The 16,857-nt window shown below is 38.5% G+C and overlaps 1 protein-coding gene and 1 long non-coding RNA gene across 7 annotated transcripts in view; one reads left to right on the forward strand and one right to left on the reverse strand.

Annotated features, from left to right (window-relative positions):
- The window catches only part of ro60 (Ro60, Y RNA binding protein), an 85,186-nt gene that overhangs the window by 1,180 nt on the left and 67,149 nt on the right, over positions 1–16,857 (reverse strand). For 4 of the 6 annotated variants that reach the window (XM_072274194.1, XM_072274193.1, XM_072274191.1 and 1 more), the window contains one exon: positions 7,347–16,027. The exons of 1 other annotated variant lie outside the window; for it this stretch is intronic. In XM_072274194.1, coding sequence (XP_072130295.1) covers positions 15,875–16,027 — 153 coding nt within the window. In that variant the 3' untranslated portion in view covers positions 7,347–15,874. Of the gene's footprint in view, positions 1–4,421; positions 4,507–7,346; positions 16,028–16,857 lie in introns of those variants that run through there. One more of the 6 variants, XR_011888051.1, reaches the window with a different exon arrangement.
- Positions 553–3,398, forward strand: LOC140206072 (uncharacterized). Its single transcript, XR_011888052.1, has 3 exons — positions 553–750; positions 872–964; positions 3,237–3,398. It is a non-coding gene; the product is annotated as an uncharacterized lncRNA (long non-coding RNA).

Raw genomic sequence — 16,857 nt, forward strand, 5'->3', positions numbered from 1 at the left:
AAGTCCGCTTCTGCTCATGCACTGTTCTGGCTGGAAAATATGTCAATGTTATCATTGGTAAAATCTTGAACACCACACACAGCCAACCTAATCTCTGCACTGCATCTGGGAATAATTTTATCAGATTGGACTCCAATAGCTCAGTGACCACTGTTCAGAATGAACCATGAATACAGCCTTAACAGTAACACACACATCCCATATAGAATGTAGGAAGTTATTTATTTGGTATTGCTAAAGAATAATAATTGTATGCATGTCTATATTCTTTATAAAGGTTGAACTGGCGGTAGCTCATGTTAGGAGAGTACAATACATGTGTATGGTCGCAATGGTCATTCCAAGACAACCATTCTCCAAGTTTGGACGAGAATTCACTCCATAACTTTAGTGCCTCACACTCGGAATTTGTACGTCGTACAATGACGCACAATGAATTATTAATGGTTTTTTTTGGTCCTTAAATTGCTTGTCCTTCGCACGTCACAATCAGTTGACTTTTGATTTATTATTGGACAACGCAGGCTCAATGAGTGCCCACCTTTAATATTAATTTACTGCTAAACAGCGTTTGAGCATCTCTCTCATAGTGGGCCGCTGGTGTCTACATTACTAAACAGCTAAATGATGTGAGTGCCGGTGCCTTTTCCGTTCCTCCTCCTACAAAGTGAAGTCGATCGAAACTGAACCATTTCGGAGAGACTGTAATGTTACAAGAAACTTCACCCCAGATCAACATCTACTCAACAGGTTAGTACTGAACAACAAGAAAAAGTAAAACACCAGCTCTCTTTCATGATGCATAACTTAATTATTTTACCTTCAAGTTCTCTTCAATGCACTCGGAATTGACTGTTTTATCTAATTACAGCACCCGGACAGATCTAACAACATGGGAGGCCTGTTCTCCGGATCACAAGCATGCCAGGCGTATACCGACGCCACTGCCTTCCAGATAATTTATGTGAGCTGCAGATAACTAATGCGCGGTTTTGCATTATACCATCGTTTTATTGTGTACTTTCCTACGCCCGATTGTTATAGTGCAAGACTGCTGTGATTCAATATACCCACAGGTGCTCTCAGTTTATAATCAGTTCAGAGTTATTCTGGACTATTGGAAATACTGTAAACAAAACTGCAGATGTATTGTTTTTCCTTTCCCACTTTAATGTAATTGCACATGGCATGATCTTGGCTTGTATGTAATACAGAAGTTTTCCCACTGTATTGTAGTACATGTCACAATAATAAGCCAAGGTCAATTTAAAATAATAACAGCAAAAGCAGAAAACACTCAAGAAGTTATGCAGGATCCCTGGAGCCCATGGATTAAAGTACACCAAGAAAAACCAAGGACTAATGAAACTGCTTGGCTTTTTGTTTCTGGAACAGTGGATGACATGAATAGCGGAGGCACCACTTTCCTGTAATCAATTAAAAGAAAATGTGTAAATTGAGACCATAGAGAGCTATGCGTGCCTGCCCTTGTGCCACGTCAAAAGTTAGTTAGAATGGGAAGGGTGAGAATAGTTTACAAGTCATAGTGGAACTTCATAGTTATTTTGGCAGGAATAATTTTAAATACTATCTAAAATATGAGATCACACATGGAAGTGCAGCAAAGGCAGACACCAAATGTTTTCAATACATTTTTGGATGGGCATTCACAACAAAATGATTAAGTGTGTGTTGTTCAGATTTCCAGCATCTGCAGATTTTCTCAAGTGTATAGGAGAGCTTTTAAGTGAGATAATGACATTACAGTGAAAGTTCAAAGTAAGTTTCTTGTCTAAGGACATAAAAGTCACCCTTTTAAACCATGATTCATTTTCTTGTGGGCATACTCAATAAATCTGTAATAGAATAATAATCACACCATTCAACCAGTGTGCAAAAGACAATAAACTGTGCAAATACAAAAATAATGAAATAATAATAAGCAATAAATAACAAGAACATGAGATGAAGAGTCCTTGCAAGTGAGTCCATAGGTTGTGGGAACATTTCAGTGAAGGGGGCAAGTGAAGTCGCCACCTTTGATTCAAGAGCCTGATGGTTGAGAGGTGATAACTGTTCCTGAACCTGGTGGTGTGAGTCCTGAGGCTCCAGTACCTTCTTGATGGCAGCAGTGAGAGAGCAAGTCCTGGGTGGTAGGGGTTCTGAAGATGGATGCTGCTTTCCTGAGTAGATGTACTCAATGGTGGGGAGAGTTCTACCCGTGATGGACTGGGCCGTATCCACTACTTTTCTTAGGATTTTTCATTCAAGGGCATTGATGGTTCTATACTAGGCTGTGATGCAGCCAGTCCTCTGAAATGGTTAACACTGAAGAATTTAAAGTTGCTGGCCGTCTCCAGAGGACTGGCTCATGGACCTCTGGTTTCCTCCTGAAGTTAATAATCAGCTCCTTTGTCTTGCTGATATTGAGTAAGAGGTTGTTGTGGCATCACTCAGCCAAGTTCTCAATAGCCTTCATAAAGGCTGATTCGTCATCACCTTTCATTCAGCCTATGACAGTGGTACTGTCAGGAAACATGAATATGGTATTGGAGCTGTGCTTAGCCACATAGTCATAAGTGTAAAGCGAGTAGAACAGGAAGCTAAGCACACAGCCTTGATGTGCACTTGTGACAATGGGAGATTGTGAAGGAGATGTTGTTGCCAATTCAAACTGACTGAGGTGTTTGCAAGTGAGGAAATCGAGGATCCAATAGCACAAGGTGGTATAGAGGGCAAGGTCTTAAAGCTTATTGATTAGTTTTGAATGCCAAGCTGGAGTTGATAAAGAGCATCCTGATTTATGCATCTTTGATCTTCAGATATCTCAGGGTTGAGTGGAGAGCAGATGAAGGACAGAAGGACAGAATGGGAGGCGAGGGGAACTGCGAGGAAATCTCTCCACTGTAGCAAATTTGGAAAAGAGTCAATAATATCACATTTGCTGTTGGCTTCTTCAGCTTCTTCTGAATACAAACCTTCATTTTTTTTTGCTCAGCAGTCAATAAATCTACTAAATTATCTTTGGGTGTTTTGAAGTCTTGCAACTCATGAGCTTCCCTTGCAACTCATCACCAGAGCAGAACCCACACCATGTGCTGATTTATCAACAGTAACCCTTATTGTCTTTAATCTTGTGTGATGCAATGGAATTCACTTAAAGCAATAGCAATTAAAGAAAATGCATATCTATTTAATGAAACTAAAAACAAAACTTCTGAATTAATTTCTTTCAGGATGCAATTACATCAAATCGTGTTGTGATCTTTTCCAAAACAACATGCCCTTACTGTGATATTGTAAAGAACATATTTACAGAATTGGGCATTCCTTACAGGGCAATTGAATTAGATCTCCGGCGTGATGGCGTGCATCTACAGCGTATTCTTATAGAAATGACTGGCATAAAAACAGTAAGTATACTTAATTTTAACAGACTGCAAACCCTATGTAATATCACCTCCCTCAACCTAGCCAATATCCATAAAATTGCTCCCTTTTAAGGTTATGTCCTGTCAGTTAATCTATCAATCCAAATCTTACTTTGTGCACTTAATGCGTGTGATGAAACATAAGTCCTATATGAGATTCACTGGTTTTGATTCTTGACTCCCAAAAGGGCATTAATCATTTAGTCTACTGGCTACAAATGACACTTTTAAAACAATTTTTAAAGTATATAGTATTCCATCACAAACTTACTCAGAAACTTTTTTCCATAAAACTCCTCCCCAACAGCATATTACATTCAGAAGAAGCTGTAATCATGTTTTACAACTTCTCCTACACATACCAGGGGGGTAAATTAAGTGCAAGTTTTGACAGTATTTCCAGAATTACATTTCAAGATGCCACCAGTCACATTTAACAGAAGAATATGCAAGAACTATCACACAACTATTCATCCTGGATTAACAAGGGAACAATGCAGAATCATTTTGAACTCATAAAGCACAGAAACAGGCCCTTAGTCTCATTGTGTCTGCATGAACATCATGTATCATCTTACATTAATCCCACATTACCAAAAATTTCCCCAGATTTTATACACAAGGGGAAAATTACAGTGGCTAATTAAGCTACTATCCAGCATACCTTTCGTTTGTGAAAGGAAACCAGGGTACCCAGAGAAAATCTATACGGGCATCAGAGGTCAGGATGGAACCCAGTCACTGGAGTTTAAGGCAACGGCTCCACTAGCTGTACTAACAAAGCCTCGAAATTGACACACTGTGCTTTTTAGCTCATTGCCACTCTGCACTCCTTCACATCATTTCTCTGAAAGAAGCAAGGTGAGGATTGTGAGGGGTCTGGTTGTGTGTTTCAGAAAAAGAAAAAAGGTAAAATAAAGAGAGAAAGATATAAAAACATATTGGAAAAAAAAGAGCAAACATGCCCATTTCATAGAAACAAACACCCACCTTAGCTATCCAGAGGAGAGCTAGGAGCTTCCTTTTATGTGTGCTCTTGTTGGCATTAACAGCATTTCACATGAAACGTCTTCCCCTTCAAAAAAGTATATGATGCTTTTAAGATTACAGTAGTACAAACTAAAGAGGAAAAACTTAAAATTTAAGATATTGATCAGTGATGTAAATCACTCAATTTTATTTTTGTGCTCCTACACAGGTCCCAAAAGTGTTTATAAATGGAACATGCATTGGTGGTGGGGCGGACACGGTTTTACTCCATTCCAAAGGTAGACTGTTGCACCTGGTGAATGAGTACAATTCAAATTCTGTCATAGAAGGAGTCTGCATTCTTCTTTGATACCATTCCTTGTTCACCGCTCGCAGAATAAACTAGTAAATTAAAATGCATCCACTTGGACTAAGTGGCAAGATTTGTTCATAAACCATGGAAACAAATAAAACCCCTTTTTTCTGGACCTAGTTTGGGGGCCTATCACTTAGTCTCTCACCAACTATGACCATAAGATATAGGAGCAGAATTAGGCCATTTGGCCAATCGATTCTGCATCTCTATTTCATTATGGCTGATCCAATTTTCCCCTCAGTCCCAATCTCCTGCCTTCTCCTCATGTCCCTTCATGACCAATCAAGAATCTATGAATCTCTATCTTAAATATACATAAAGACTTGGCCTCCACAGCTGCCTGTGGCAAAGAATTCCACAGATTCACCACTCTCTGGTTAAAGAAATTCCTCCTTACCTCTGTTCTAAAAGGATGCCTCTCTATTCTGAGGCTACGTCCTCTGGTCTTAGACTTTCCCTCCATAGGAAACATCCTCTCCACATCCACTATGTCAAGGCCTTTCACCATTCAATTGGTTTCAACGAGGTCATCCTCATTCTTCGGAATTCTAGTGGATACAGGCCTAGAGCTATCAAACACTCTTCATATGACAAACCATAAGACCATAAGACATAGGAGCAAAATTAGACCATTTGGCCCATCGAGCCTGCTCCACCATTCGATCATATTTGATCCTTTTATCCCCTCTTCAACCCCATTTACCGGCCTTCTCCCTGTAATCTTTGATGCCGTGTTCAATCAAGAATCTATCAATCTCTGCCTTAGATAGACCCAACAACCTGTCCTCCACAGCTGTCTGTGCTAACAAATTTCACAAATTCACCACCCTTTACTAAAGATATTTCTCCGTATCTCTGTTTTGAATAGACACCCCTCTATCCTGTGGCTGTACCCTTTTGTCCTAGACTCCCCCACCATGGGAAACATCCTTTCCACATCTACTGTCTAGGCTTATTAATTACAAAATAAATAGTGCAAAAGAAAATGAATAAAAAGTTAGTGTTCATGGGATCATGAACTATTAAAAAATCCAATGGTAGAGGAGAAAAATCTGTTTCTCGATTGTTTAATGTTGGTCTCCAGGCTCCTCCACCTCCTCCCTGATGGTAGTAACAAGAAAAGGGCATGCCCTGTATGGTGACAGTCTCTACTGTTGGATGTCTCCTTCTTAAGGCATCTAAACATATGTCATGAAATGTGTTGTTTTACTGCAGCACTATGGTGCAAAACATAAAAATGACTATATTATAAAACAGAGGGATTCTGCACAAGACCAATCATGAGGTAGTGCTGATGGGTTCATAGACCATTCAGAAATCTGCTGGCAAAGGGGCAGAAGCTGTTCCTAAAACATTGAGTGTAGATCGTCAGAGTCTTGCACTTCCTCCCCAAAGGTAGTAATGTCATGTTCCAGATGCTGAGTATTTAATGATGGATGCCGCCTTCTTGAGACACAGTCTCTGGAAGATGCCCTCGATGGGAGGGTTGTGCCTGTGATGGAAATCTGTGTATCAGTGGCTCCATACTAAGACTCTGCTTAACGCTGAGAATGTGTTCCTCTGAGGTGGAGTGCTATGTAAATCAATGTTATGCAGGGTCATTATAACATTACGTAAAAAGATGTATTTCAGGAACTCGTGGAAATGGCCTAACCTGTATATCAGTGGAACAGCAACACAACGCAGCAGTAGCAGTGGAGGGAAGCATGTGGTGGTTACATCTTAGGAGGACAGACCAGGCTATGGGCCCTCCTCTAACTTTGGCTTCTTCTTCAAGTAGGCATCGAGATTTGACTGCCTTTTCTCAAGTTTCCTCTTATTAAGCAGGAAATCATGTCAAGAACAGCTTTCTTTACCTTGTAGCTTTGCTCCCAGTCAGGGTCATTATTTTTGTGATCTTGGTGATGCTAGTGCTGAGTGCTGAGGAATTTTGGGGTGAGGTTTCTAGCTTCCTCATTCATGTCCTCAGATTCACTCAGGATGTGTTGCTCTGTCAATACTCAAAGCTCTTCATTATTAAGGCTCTCACCATGAGAATACAGTTTCACATCCATGCGTATGCTTTTCCTAGACATCTTAGGTGTACTACCTTCACTGGATGTTGCAGGCCATTTTCCAGAGATTATGGATGAAACAAAAGAATAAATTGGCAAGGAAGCAAGAACGTTTACACATGCAGGACAGGCAGAACATGAACTAATATGTGATTAGCTGTGAGTGACCCAGAGCCATTCAATTCTGGAATCATTTTTGTGAATCCCCTTTTAAACCCTCTCCGGTTTCAGCACATCCTTTCTAAGTTAAGCAGCCCAAAACTGCTCACAATACTCCCAAGTGAGGCCTCACCAGTGCTTTATAAAGTGCCAAGAGCTTTATAAAGAGTTTTTATCCATCCAAATGACTAGTTTTATGAACTTCTCAATTTAGTGCTGCTGCAAAACAATAAATTTCACAACATATGTCAATGATAAAACCTGATTATAAAACTAAGATTCTAGAATGTGGTGAACTGTCCATGCAACTGCTCTGGCAGTGTTTCATGAGGAAGAAAAACAACCTTATGAAAGATATTAATTGCTACACCATTTTTTAGCACTTTATTTCAACTGGATTAAATATAAAAACAATTAAATGCATATAGTGAACTTAAAGGCAGTTAACAATAACATTCATATTTTGCACAGCATTACCATGTTTAGTTTGACACATTATGTTAGTGATTGATCACTTTTCAAGTGGCGACATTCAACTCCTATGGAAAGGGCCACTCTGGAAAGTAGGAAAGCAGTAACCAGTTTTAGATTGCCAACATTATATTCTAGTTAATATTGGACACATAAAGATGGATACATAGTCAAAGGTTTGAGAAACATATTTGCATATAATAACAATAAGTTAACCATGATTTCAATAGCTTTTAAAACTCATTATGCAGAGTTTCAGTGAAAAACCTTGTCAGTAAAAATATCTGTTTTAATCAGTTTCACATTACAGATTTTAAAAGTGTCAAAATTAATTCTAAAATCTATATAAAAAAATCTGTCCTCCAGCATTGTTTGATACAATAATTTAAATGATTTGTTTGGTCATATTTAGGTACCATTGACTTCATTTAAGTTGGCTAGAAAGACAAAGGTCATACTTTGCCTGCAGACATTAAACATATTACAGTTTCACAATGTTATGTTTTCTAGACACCACCATGTAAAAATGCGAAGTATAATGAACACAATTTATATCAAAAGAACAGATGAGTTCAGTGCAGAGTAATTAACAACTTGCATTTTATTGTATGCACAGGATATTGACTTCTGAGAGTGGCAAAAATTACATTGTGTTGTTTGGCCATAGCAACTTGAAGAATTTTAATATTTTATTTGTTTCTTTAATCAGTTTTAAAATATGGCAAAGTACCAGACGGAATTTTTTATATCTAATTCTTTTAAGTTGTCATTTTAAAAGCATAATCATTCCTCTGTGGACTAACTTTGTTCAGTAGAAATCAGGCAGCCAATAGGCAAATGTGGAATGGAAAAAGTACAAAGTTACAACTTTAATTGGCACTCAAGGATACATGCAAACAAATGCAAGGTAGATAGACCAAAGCAGGTGAGCTTAGAATGTCAATATAAAATCTGTTGTATATGAAAACAAATAATTATGAAGTACAAAGAGAAAAAAAAAATTAAAAAACAATACTGTGTACCTGTACAAATACAATAGATTACAGACTGCTACAAAGTTAGCTTCAGCCATTAAAACAGAGTGGAGGGAGAAAAACAATGAATGGTATTGTTGAAAATTTAATTGTAGTAGGAGTTCAAGACCAACTTTTGCCAGAACCTCAATATTTCCAATTCCAATAAAGTATGTAGTATCTATTAAAGCATCATTGGACTTTACTATGTTAAAGGTGCAAATAAATTGAATTTATATCAAGATTCCAACAAAGGTTATAATGTTACCCAAGTTCTCCAGAAAGCAGCTAAATTCACAAATGCCAATGCCTTAATTTGGTTGATAATGCAAACATCCTGACCAAAAATCAAGAACTTCAAAACATAAAATACCTGAGAGTTTCTATGGAATGTATTATACACCGACATATACTTTTACATTGGAGTCAACAACAGCCAATGACTTCCAAAACCTACAAAAATTAATGCAATCAATCACAGGCATATTTTTCATATTGTTAATGATGGCCCTGTCTGCTGCTGTATTCCCATTTGTTATTAATTAACATCCTTCAGTTTGGAAATAAAACCACAGCAATAGTTATTGTTATTCTCCAAAACTATAAGCCACTGTAGGACTTCATCAAATTAAGTACCAGTCTTCAGGACCAGGTTAATTCTGATAAACCAAAAATGTTAATTCATCAAGTTCACCTTTGTTAGATTGCTACATCTGGAACTGACAAAGTACAGATTCATGCCCAAGTTAAATTTTCAGATAATCTAAAAATCATGAGTTTAGACATTTGCCTTCAACTTGCATGAAAAATCTTTTATGTTATCTTCCTAATTGTTGACCTTCAAACAAATGCAATGCAATTAATGGCAAAAACTATAAAAATATAAAAAAAGTAGAATCAATAATAGACTGTACAACATTTCCAGGCTTGTTTTATCACTCAAGATTGTGGATGAGCTTCTTCTCATTTACACTTTTCCCACTCTGTTCTATTATCTTTTAATTCTTTTACTACCTAAAATTTATTTATCTCACTCACTATCAATCTGGAGGATTCCAGAGATTCCCTGTTCCAAATGAAATCTGTATCAGTACTCAACAGTTGACCTTCCTGAGACTATGTCCTCTGATTCTGCACTCTCCAATTAGGGAAACTATCTCAGCAATTTTAGATATCCCAAGAATCTTTGGGCTAGAATCCCAAACTACCTAAAATACTTATTCCAGGAATCAATCACTGTTGCAGCAGCTCATTTCCTTTGTTAAAGACCATTAACATTTAATATTCACTATTTATGGTCTCCTTTACAATTGTACATTGAAAAGTACAGCACTGACAGGCCATTCAGTGCACATTGTTGTGCCAATCTAGATGAAAATTTATACTAAATGTCCTCCTCCTAAGTATCGTCCATATCCTTCTTTTCCTTTGACATTCATGTGTCTATCCAACAGCTTCTGAAACTTCACCAAATTACCTGATTTTACCTGTATTCCTGGAACCTATTCCAGGCACCATCCACTCTGAGTAAAAAGCTTGCCCCTCACATCACCTTTAAACTTCCCCCACTAACCTTAAAGCATGTTCTGTAGTATTTGACATTTCTACCCTGCCTCTCATAATTTTTAAATCTCTATCATCTCCCCTCAGCCTCTTATATTCTAAACAGAAAAACACTAGTCTGTCCAACCTTTCCTTACAGCGTACGCTGTCTAATTCAGGAAACATCCAGAAAACCTCTTCTATACTATCTCCTCATTCTTCCTATAATAGGGTGACCAGAACTGCATTCAATAATCCCACTGCAGCCTGACTAAAGTTTTATATTGCAGCAGTATGACTTCCTCACTCTTATGCTCAATAACCCACCAATAAAAGCAAGCACCACACATGCCTTTCTTTAAAAAAACATCACCTTACCCATTTGAGCAGCCACTTTCAGTGAACCATGGAAATGGACCCGAAGATCCCCTGTACCTCAGTGCAATTAAGGATTCTACTTTCTCTTTTCATTTGATCTCCATGTGTGCAAGACCACACACTTTCCCACATTAAGCTCCTCCTGCCATTTCACTGTCCATGCCTGTAACTGATCTATATCCTTCTGTATTCTTTATAGTCCTGTACGCTGTCTACAACTCCACTCATCTTGGTGTCATTTACAAACTTGCTCATCCACCCAAGTACATTTTCATCTCTATGATTGATACATAATTACAAATATCAGATGTCCCAATACCTATCCTTATGGTACACCACTCGTCATGGACCTCCAGCCATAACAGTATTCCAGTCCTAATGTGGTTTCAATGGGCAAGCCCATTCTCAATCCAAATTTGTAATTCAACTTGGAACCTATGCACCTTTATCTTCTGAGTCTACCGCGAGGAACCTCATCAAATGCCTAAATAAAGTCCATGTTGATAATGCCAACTGCCTTACCCTCAGTAGGTTTCTTTGTCAACTCCTCAAAAAACCCAATCAAGTTTGCAAGACATGACAACCATGCACAAAGTCATGTTGGCTGTCCTTAAGTAGGCCATGCTTTTCCAAATGTGCACAAATCCTAACCCACAGTATCCTTTCCAATAGTTTCTCTACCATTTACATGAGTTCACTAACCTATAAATATCTGGATTATCCCTACTTCCTTTCTTGAACAAAGACCCCAGCATTTGCTACTCTCATCCTCCAGGACTTTGCCTGTTGTTGGCAGGCCACGAAGATTCTTGTCAAAGCTCCAGCAATCTCCGCCTTTGCTTCTTTCAATATTCAAATAGGCTACTAGGCATCCTTAGAGCTTTTCAAAATACCCAGCACTACCTCCTTGATCTCAAAAATGTCGTAGCACATCAGCATGTTCCACTCTGCTTGTACTATCTCCAAATTCTCCTTGGTAAATACCAACACATTTAAACCTCAGCCACTTCTAATTCCAAGCACAAACTTCCTCCTTATTCTTCATCTTTTTCTTAATATAGGTACGAAATCCCTTGGGTTTCTCCTTGTTCCAGCTCACAAAGAATAGCTCATGGCCTCTTTTGGTCTTCCAAATCACCTATTTCAGCAGTACTTACCTGCTAACTTTATCTTCTGCAAGGGCTCAGTATGATTTTAGCTTTCTAATTTTACACATGCTTCCATTTTTTCCCCAACTAATTTAGGACCTGTTGGTTCATCCATGGTTCCCTTACCTTACCATCCTTGTCCTTACTCCTTACCAGATGATACCAATTCTGAACTCTAATCCGCTGGTCTTTTAACAACTCCTATGTCAGACATGGATTGTCCAACAACAGCTGCCCCCAATCAACACTCCTCAGCTCCAGTCCTATCTGGTCAGAGTTTGCCCTCCCCACAAGATCCAATTTTGTCCTTATTCATAACTATTTTAAAACATAATGAGTTGTTGTCACTATTCCCAAAATGTTCACCTTTTATGAGGTCTGCACTGGTCTGTCTCATTTCCCTAAACCACTTCCAGTATGTTTTCTCTTCTAGTTCAACTCTCCAAATACTATTTCAAGACCTTTTTGGATGCACTGAAGAAATCCCACTGGAAATTGCAATCAATTGTATGGAGGTTAAAGCTCTCACTATGACGATCTTATTGCTCCTGCATCTTTCCATCATTTGTCTACATATCTATCTATTCTTCTGCCTCTCAGTGGCTATGGGGGTGGGGGCTATAGTACAATCCCATCAGTGTAACTGTACTTTTCTTATTTCTAAACTCCACCCAAATTGTCAATGTGGATGAACTCTCCTAGTGCCTTAAATTCCTGTTGCAGCATCTCATCCCTCTTCCTGCCTATATCTGCCACAATGAGGCCACTCTCAGAGGAAGGAGCAACATTTCATATTTCATCTAGGTAGCCTTCAGCATGAACATCAATTTCTCCTTCTGGTAATCCTTCCTTCCTCTTCCATTCAACAACCTCTTACTACTTTTCACCTATCATTTTCCCCTGGTGCCACTCCTCCCATTTCTCTCATGGACCACTCTCTTATCAGATTCTGTCTTTTACAATCCCTTGCCTTTTCCATCCAACACCTCCCCAGCTTCTTACTTCACCCCCCCCCCCGCCCCAACACCTGGGTTCTCCTATCACTTTCTAGCTTGTCCTCCTTCCTCTGTCCCCACCTTTTTATACTGGCATCTACCCCCTTCTTTTCCAGTCCCGATGAAAGGTATAGGTCTGAAACGTCAACTGTCCATTCATTTCGATAGATGCTGCCTGACCTGTTGAGTTCCTCCAGAAGTTAGAGTGTGTTTTCTGGATTTCCAGCATCTGTAGAACCTTGTGTTTATGATCTGCAGAATCTCTTGTGTCTATCATTAGTGCCTAAAGTACCATGACTCCTGGCTGCTCAACCTCCCCTCTCAGGATGTTCTGTATCTGCAAGACATCCTTGACTCCACACCAGGAAGACAACACATCATCCTCGAGTTTCAACTGGGGTCACAGAAAAGCCTGTCTATACCCCTTACTATTGAGTTCCCTTATCAGTAATCACTCTATCTGATTTCATCCTTACCTCTGTTGCCTCAGAGCCAGTCATGGTGCCAATAACCTAGCTGCTGGTGCTAGCTTCTGAAAGGTCATACCTCACCATCCCTCTCCACCAACAGTACCTATGACTGAGAGGAATGGGGCAGCAGAATCTGTACATACACCTGCACCTCCAGTTCCTCAACCCGATCCGTTAGAAGCCACACCTTGATGTTCTTCCCAGAGATATAGTCATCAGGGAGACCATGAAGTTCTCTGACTTCACACATCTTGCAGAAGGAATGCTCCACCACCCCAACTACCATTTTGTCTTCAGTAAGTCAAAGGACTCAGATCAACAGGAAAATAAAAGCCTTGTCTGTTCTTCTCCGCTACTCACCTGTGCCCCTTTGCCAGAAGTCTTGAGCGAAGAACTCAGTTTCCCACTCTTACACTGTCCCATTCTCCCAATGGCCACCCCAAAATGACTGCTCTACTTTACCTGAGCTTCCTTTTATTGGCTGAGTTGCCACACACTTAGCCAGTCACAAACAACTTAGAAAAAGACTCCTTCCCTCTACTTCTCTGACTGCTGCAACTACAAAAACTAGCTTTCAAATAAGGAAAAAAACTTTGAAAAAGCTCTTTACCAAACCTCCTTACTTTTATGCTAATTTAAGAGATTATACTTCACTTTTCACCTAATCATTTTTCTACACTATATACCATTGCTGTATTAAGTAGAACTAAGTGGAACCAAAATAGTTACACACTGCATTTGTAAAAATGATCCATTCATTCTACTCCATTTCCCATCCATTAACCAACCTACAAATCATAATAATACAATAATCTTGTGAAACAAAATCTTGTGTGGCATTTGAATTAATGTTTTTTGAAAATCTATATTCTGTATATCATATGTTTCCTTGCATCTCAAAAATACACAGTAAATTATATTTTTAACCTTCATTTTCATTAAAAACATTTATTTTCCATTTGCACTGTCATATCCCTGATAAGAGATTCCAACATCTTTCCTAAATGGATGCAAAGCTATCCAGCCCAGTTACCCTATTTTTGCATATTCCCCACTTTCTTGAATAGATTACAGTTAGTATCTTCCAACTCATAAAAACTATTGTAGACTCTCACATCTTCTGGAAGAACAAAACCAGCACAGTTAAATTCAGATCAGGGCTACCTTGCTTGTTCTATTTCTGTTCTAACGATTTGCCTAGAAATATTGCTCCAATATGAGTTATGATCACCTGAGTAAGATATAGGTGGGGGAAATCAGGGATTTTAAACAAAAGGAAAGAACTTTGTAAGGGAAGATAAGCTAAAAGAACAGAGCTATACTTGAACAAGAATCTAAAAAAACTAATTATGTTTTCATCAAGACTTTCATCCTGTTTTGGTGAAATAAACTTTTCTAAAGCTTACCCTAGTTAAAATATTTTAAAATCTTTCTAGGCCAATTTTCATTACATGAAGTGTTAGAATTTCCAAAGAGTTTCAAATATCCTCAGAATATAGTGAAGACCATTTGGCTCATAAAGTCTATTCTAACTGTCAGCACAATCACATCAATACCATTCTATCACTTATTTTCCTGTAACCTATTCTACACACTCCTTACTTCTGATCTACATACTTAACACTGCAATCCTTAATAAAAGGCTTTGCCTGGAATTCCCAATTACAGACAGAAAACACATACTTATCTACACTATCTTAAACCAGTAAGATAAATTTTCCTGACAGAAAATGAATTACTCTCAACCAAGAATCTTTCTTGAAGATTCTTCATAGGGATGGCTTGTATATTCTATTGAAATGACATTTTCAGAAAGATTGCAGTTTTTTTTTAAAATGCAAAGCTTGGTAAGAGACTGAACTATAAAAGATCTTCAGAATCAGAAAGGTAAGATCAGATTAGCAAAGAGATCTTCATCACTAATGGTTTGTCTGATATACAGCATTGTAATGCATGTGGTATTGACACTGCACTCAAACTGATTAGGTTAACCATCTGCAATTTATGTTAACAATTGTTACTTTCAACACAGCTATAACTGCTGCAAAATAGATTTAATCATTAGCCCAATATCAATGAGTTACATTGATCTTCAACACATCTCCAGCATGACCTTTTCTACATTGCTCTGTGACAGGATCTATAAAAATTAACACCTACAATAATTGTTGGTGAATGATAATTGGAATCTACTTTTGTGGAATATGCTACACATGTTGTACTTAAAAACAACTTTCATTCTTCTGACAGCTGAAAAATTAGAAACTTCCAAAAGTACTGGTACATCACAAATCCATCTTTTGAATTCAACTTTATTCAGCACAATCCACCCATAATAAACTCAGGTTTGCTTTGTTCCCACTTTTACTTTCATGTCCACATTATTCTTTTTCAGATAAATGTTATCGAAATTAGAAAAAGCGCAATATGCTCAAAAGATTTTTCAGAATATTCCTCAAACCTGATATCCCTCAAATACTTAATCCAACACTGCAGAAACATTAACTCTCGCCAGCCTGTTCACAACAGAGAAATACAATTAAACAGCATTCTTCTTGTAAACTCACCAAACAAAATGTAGAGCACAACTTTGATTATACCCTAACTTCACTAGGATGTCTCTAGTTAACATTACAAATACCTTGACAGCAGGAAGTCAAAAGAACTCCATAGTTAAAATAATTTGCTGTGGCAGAACAGGCTTAAAGTTCAATTACATATTCCGTTTACAATTTCCTGTTAAATCTAACAGGCACACAACTAAGAAACTAGCAACCCAAAATGTGAGTCTGCTGTCCAGCCATCCTAGAAACCTGATGCATAAATACTCTGTGAACTAAACAATTTAGTGGTATTTCCTTCCAAAATTTAAATCAAATCTAATGCAAAGTTACGAATGACGTCCAGAGCCCCAGTGTCAAAACCACAGACATCCATCATGCCTCTGTCATCTGGGTCAGCAATGGCGAAACCGTTAGAACCCAGTCCACAAACCACCAATTTGGCTGGAATGCCCATTTTCTGCAACAAAAGAAAGTTGATCAACAGATTTCTGGAAGTTGAAGACGATTCATATAGATTAAAGATTAGCTATTCATTCTCTATACTGTAGAACAGTTTGGGAAATACAGTGGATTCTGGTTAATTGGGCCATCAGATAAACAGGGCAGCCATCTATCTGAGACAACTCAAAAAACGAAAACTAATCAAGAAAATAGTCAGGATTCCCTTCATTATTTGGCACAGGAGATTCTGACGAACAGATTTTAATTAGCCATTAGACATTACACAGTACTTAGAGTGAACAGCTTTTAAATAACATCAGTTGCGTGTGTTTGTGATTTTTATCACTGATAGTGAGAAATAAGCAGTAAAACAATTCAGAACTGTTTTGCTCACTGCAGTTTCAAACACTGAGGCTTGGAGATACCAGAAACATCCAGGAGTGCTTGAATTATCAGCACCTGCACATTTTTTCTTGTTTGCAATTGGATTATTACACTGCGAAGTCTCTTCCAGGGATGTCTACCCTGAAGAAGTTTAACTCTTCCCTTCGACAGGAGTTCAGTGAAACTCTCTCTCTCTCTGCTCCCCCTCTGTGGTCTCTGCAGCCCTCTGACTTTCTGACCACATGCCTACCTAGACCTGCTACCATAGCCGTGCATCCTTCCTGGAAACATACCTTCGATCTCCTTGCTTGTCCATCACCTCCCTCTGGTGCTTGTCATTCCTTTTCTTTCTTCCATGGTCTTCTGTCCTCTATTAGACTCCCCCTTCTCCAGCCCTGTATCTTTCACCAATCAACTTCCCAGTCCTTTACTTCACCCCTCCCGCTTCCAGTATCGCCTATC

The sequence above is a fragment of the Mobula birostris genome, chromosome 12 (assembly GCF_030028105.1).
Source record: "Mobula birostris isolate sMobBir1 chromosome 12, sMobBir1.hap1, whole genome shotgun sequence".
NCBI classification, from domain to species: Eukaryota; Metazoa; Chordata; class Chondrichthyes; order Myliobatiformes; family Myliobatidae; genus Mobula; species Mobula birostris.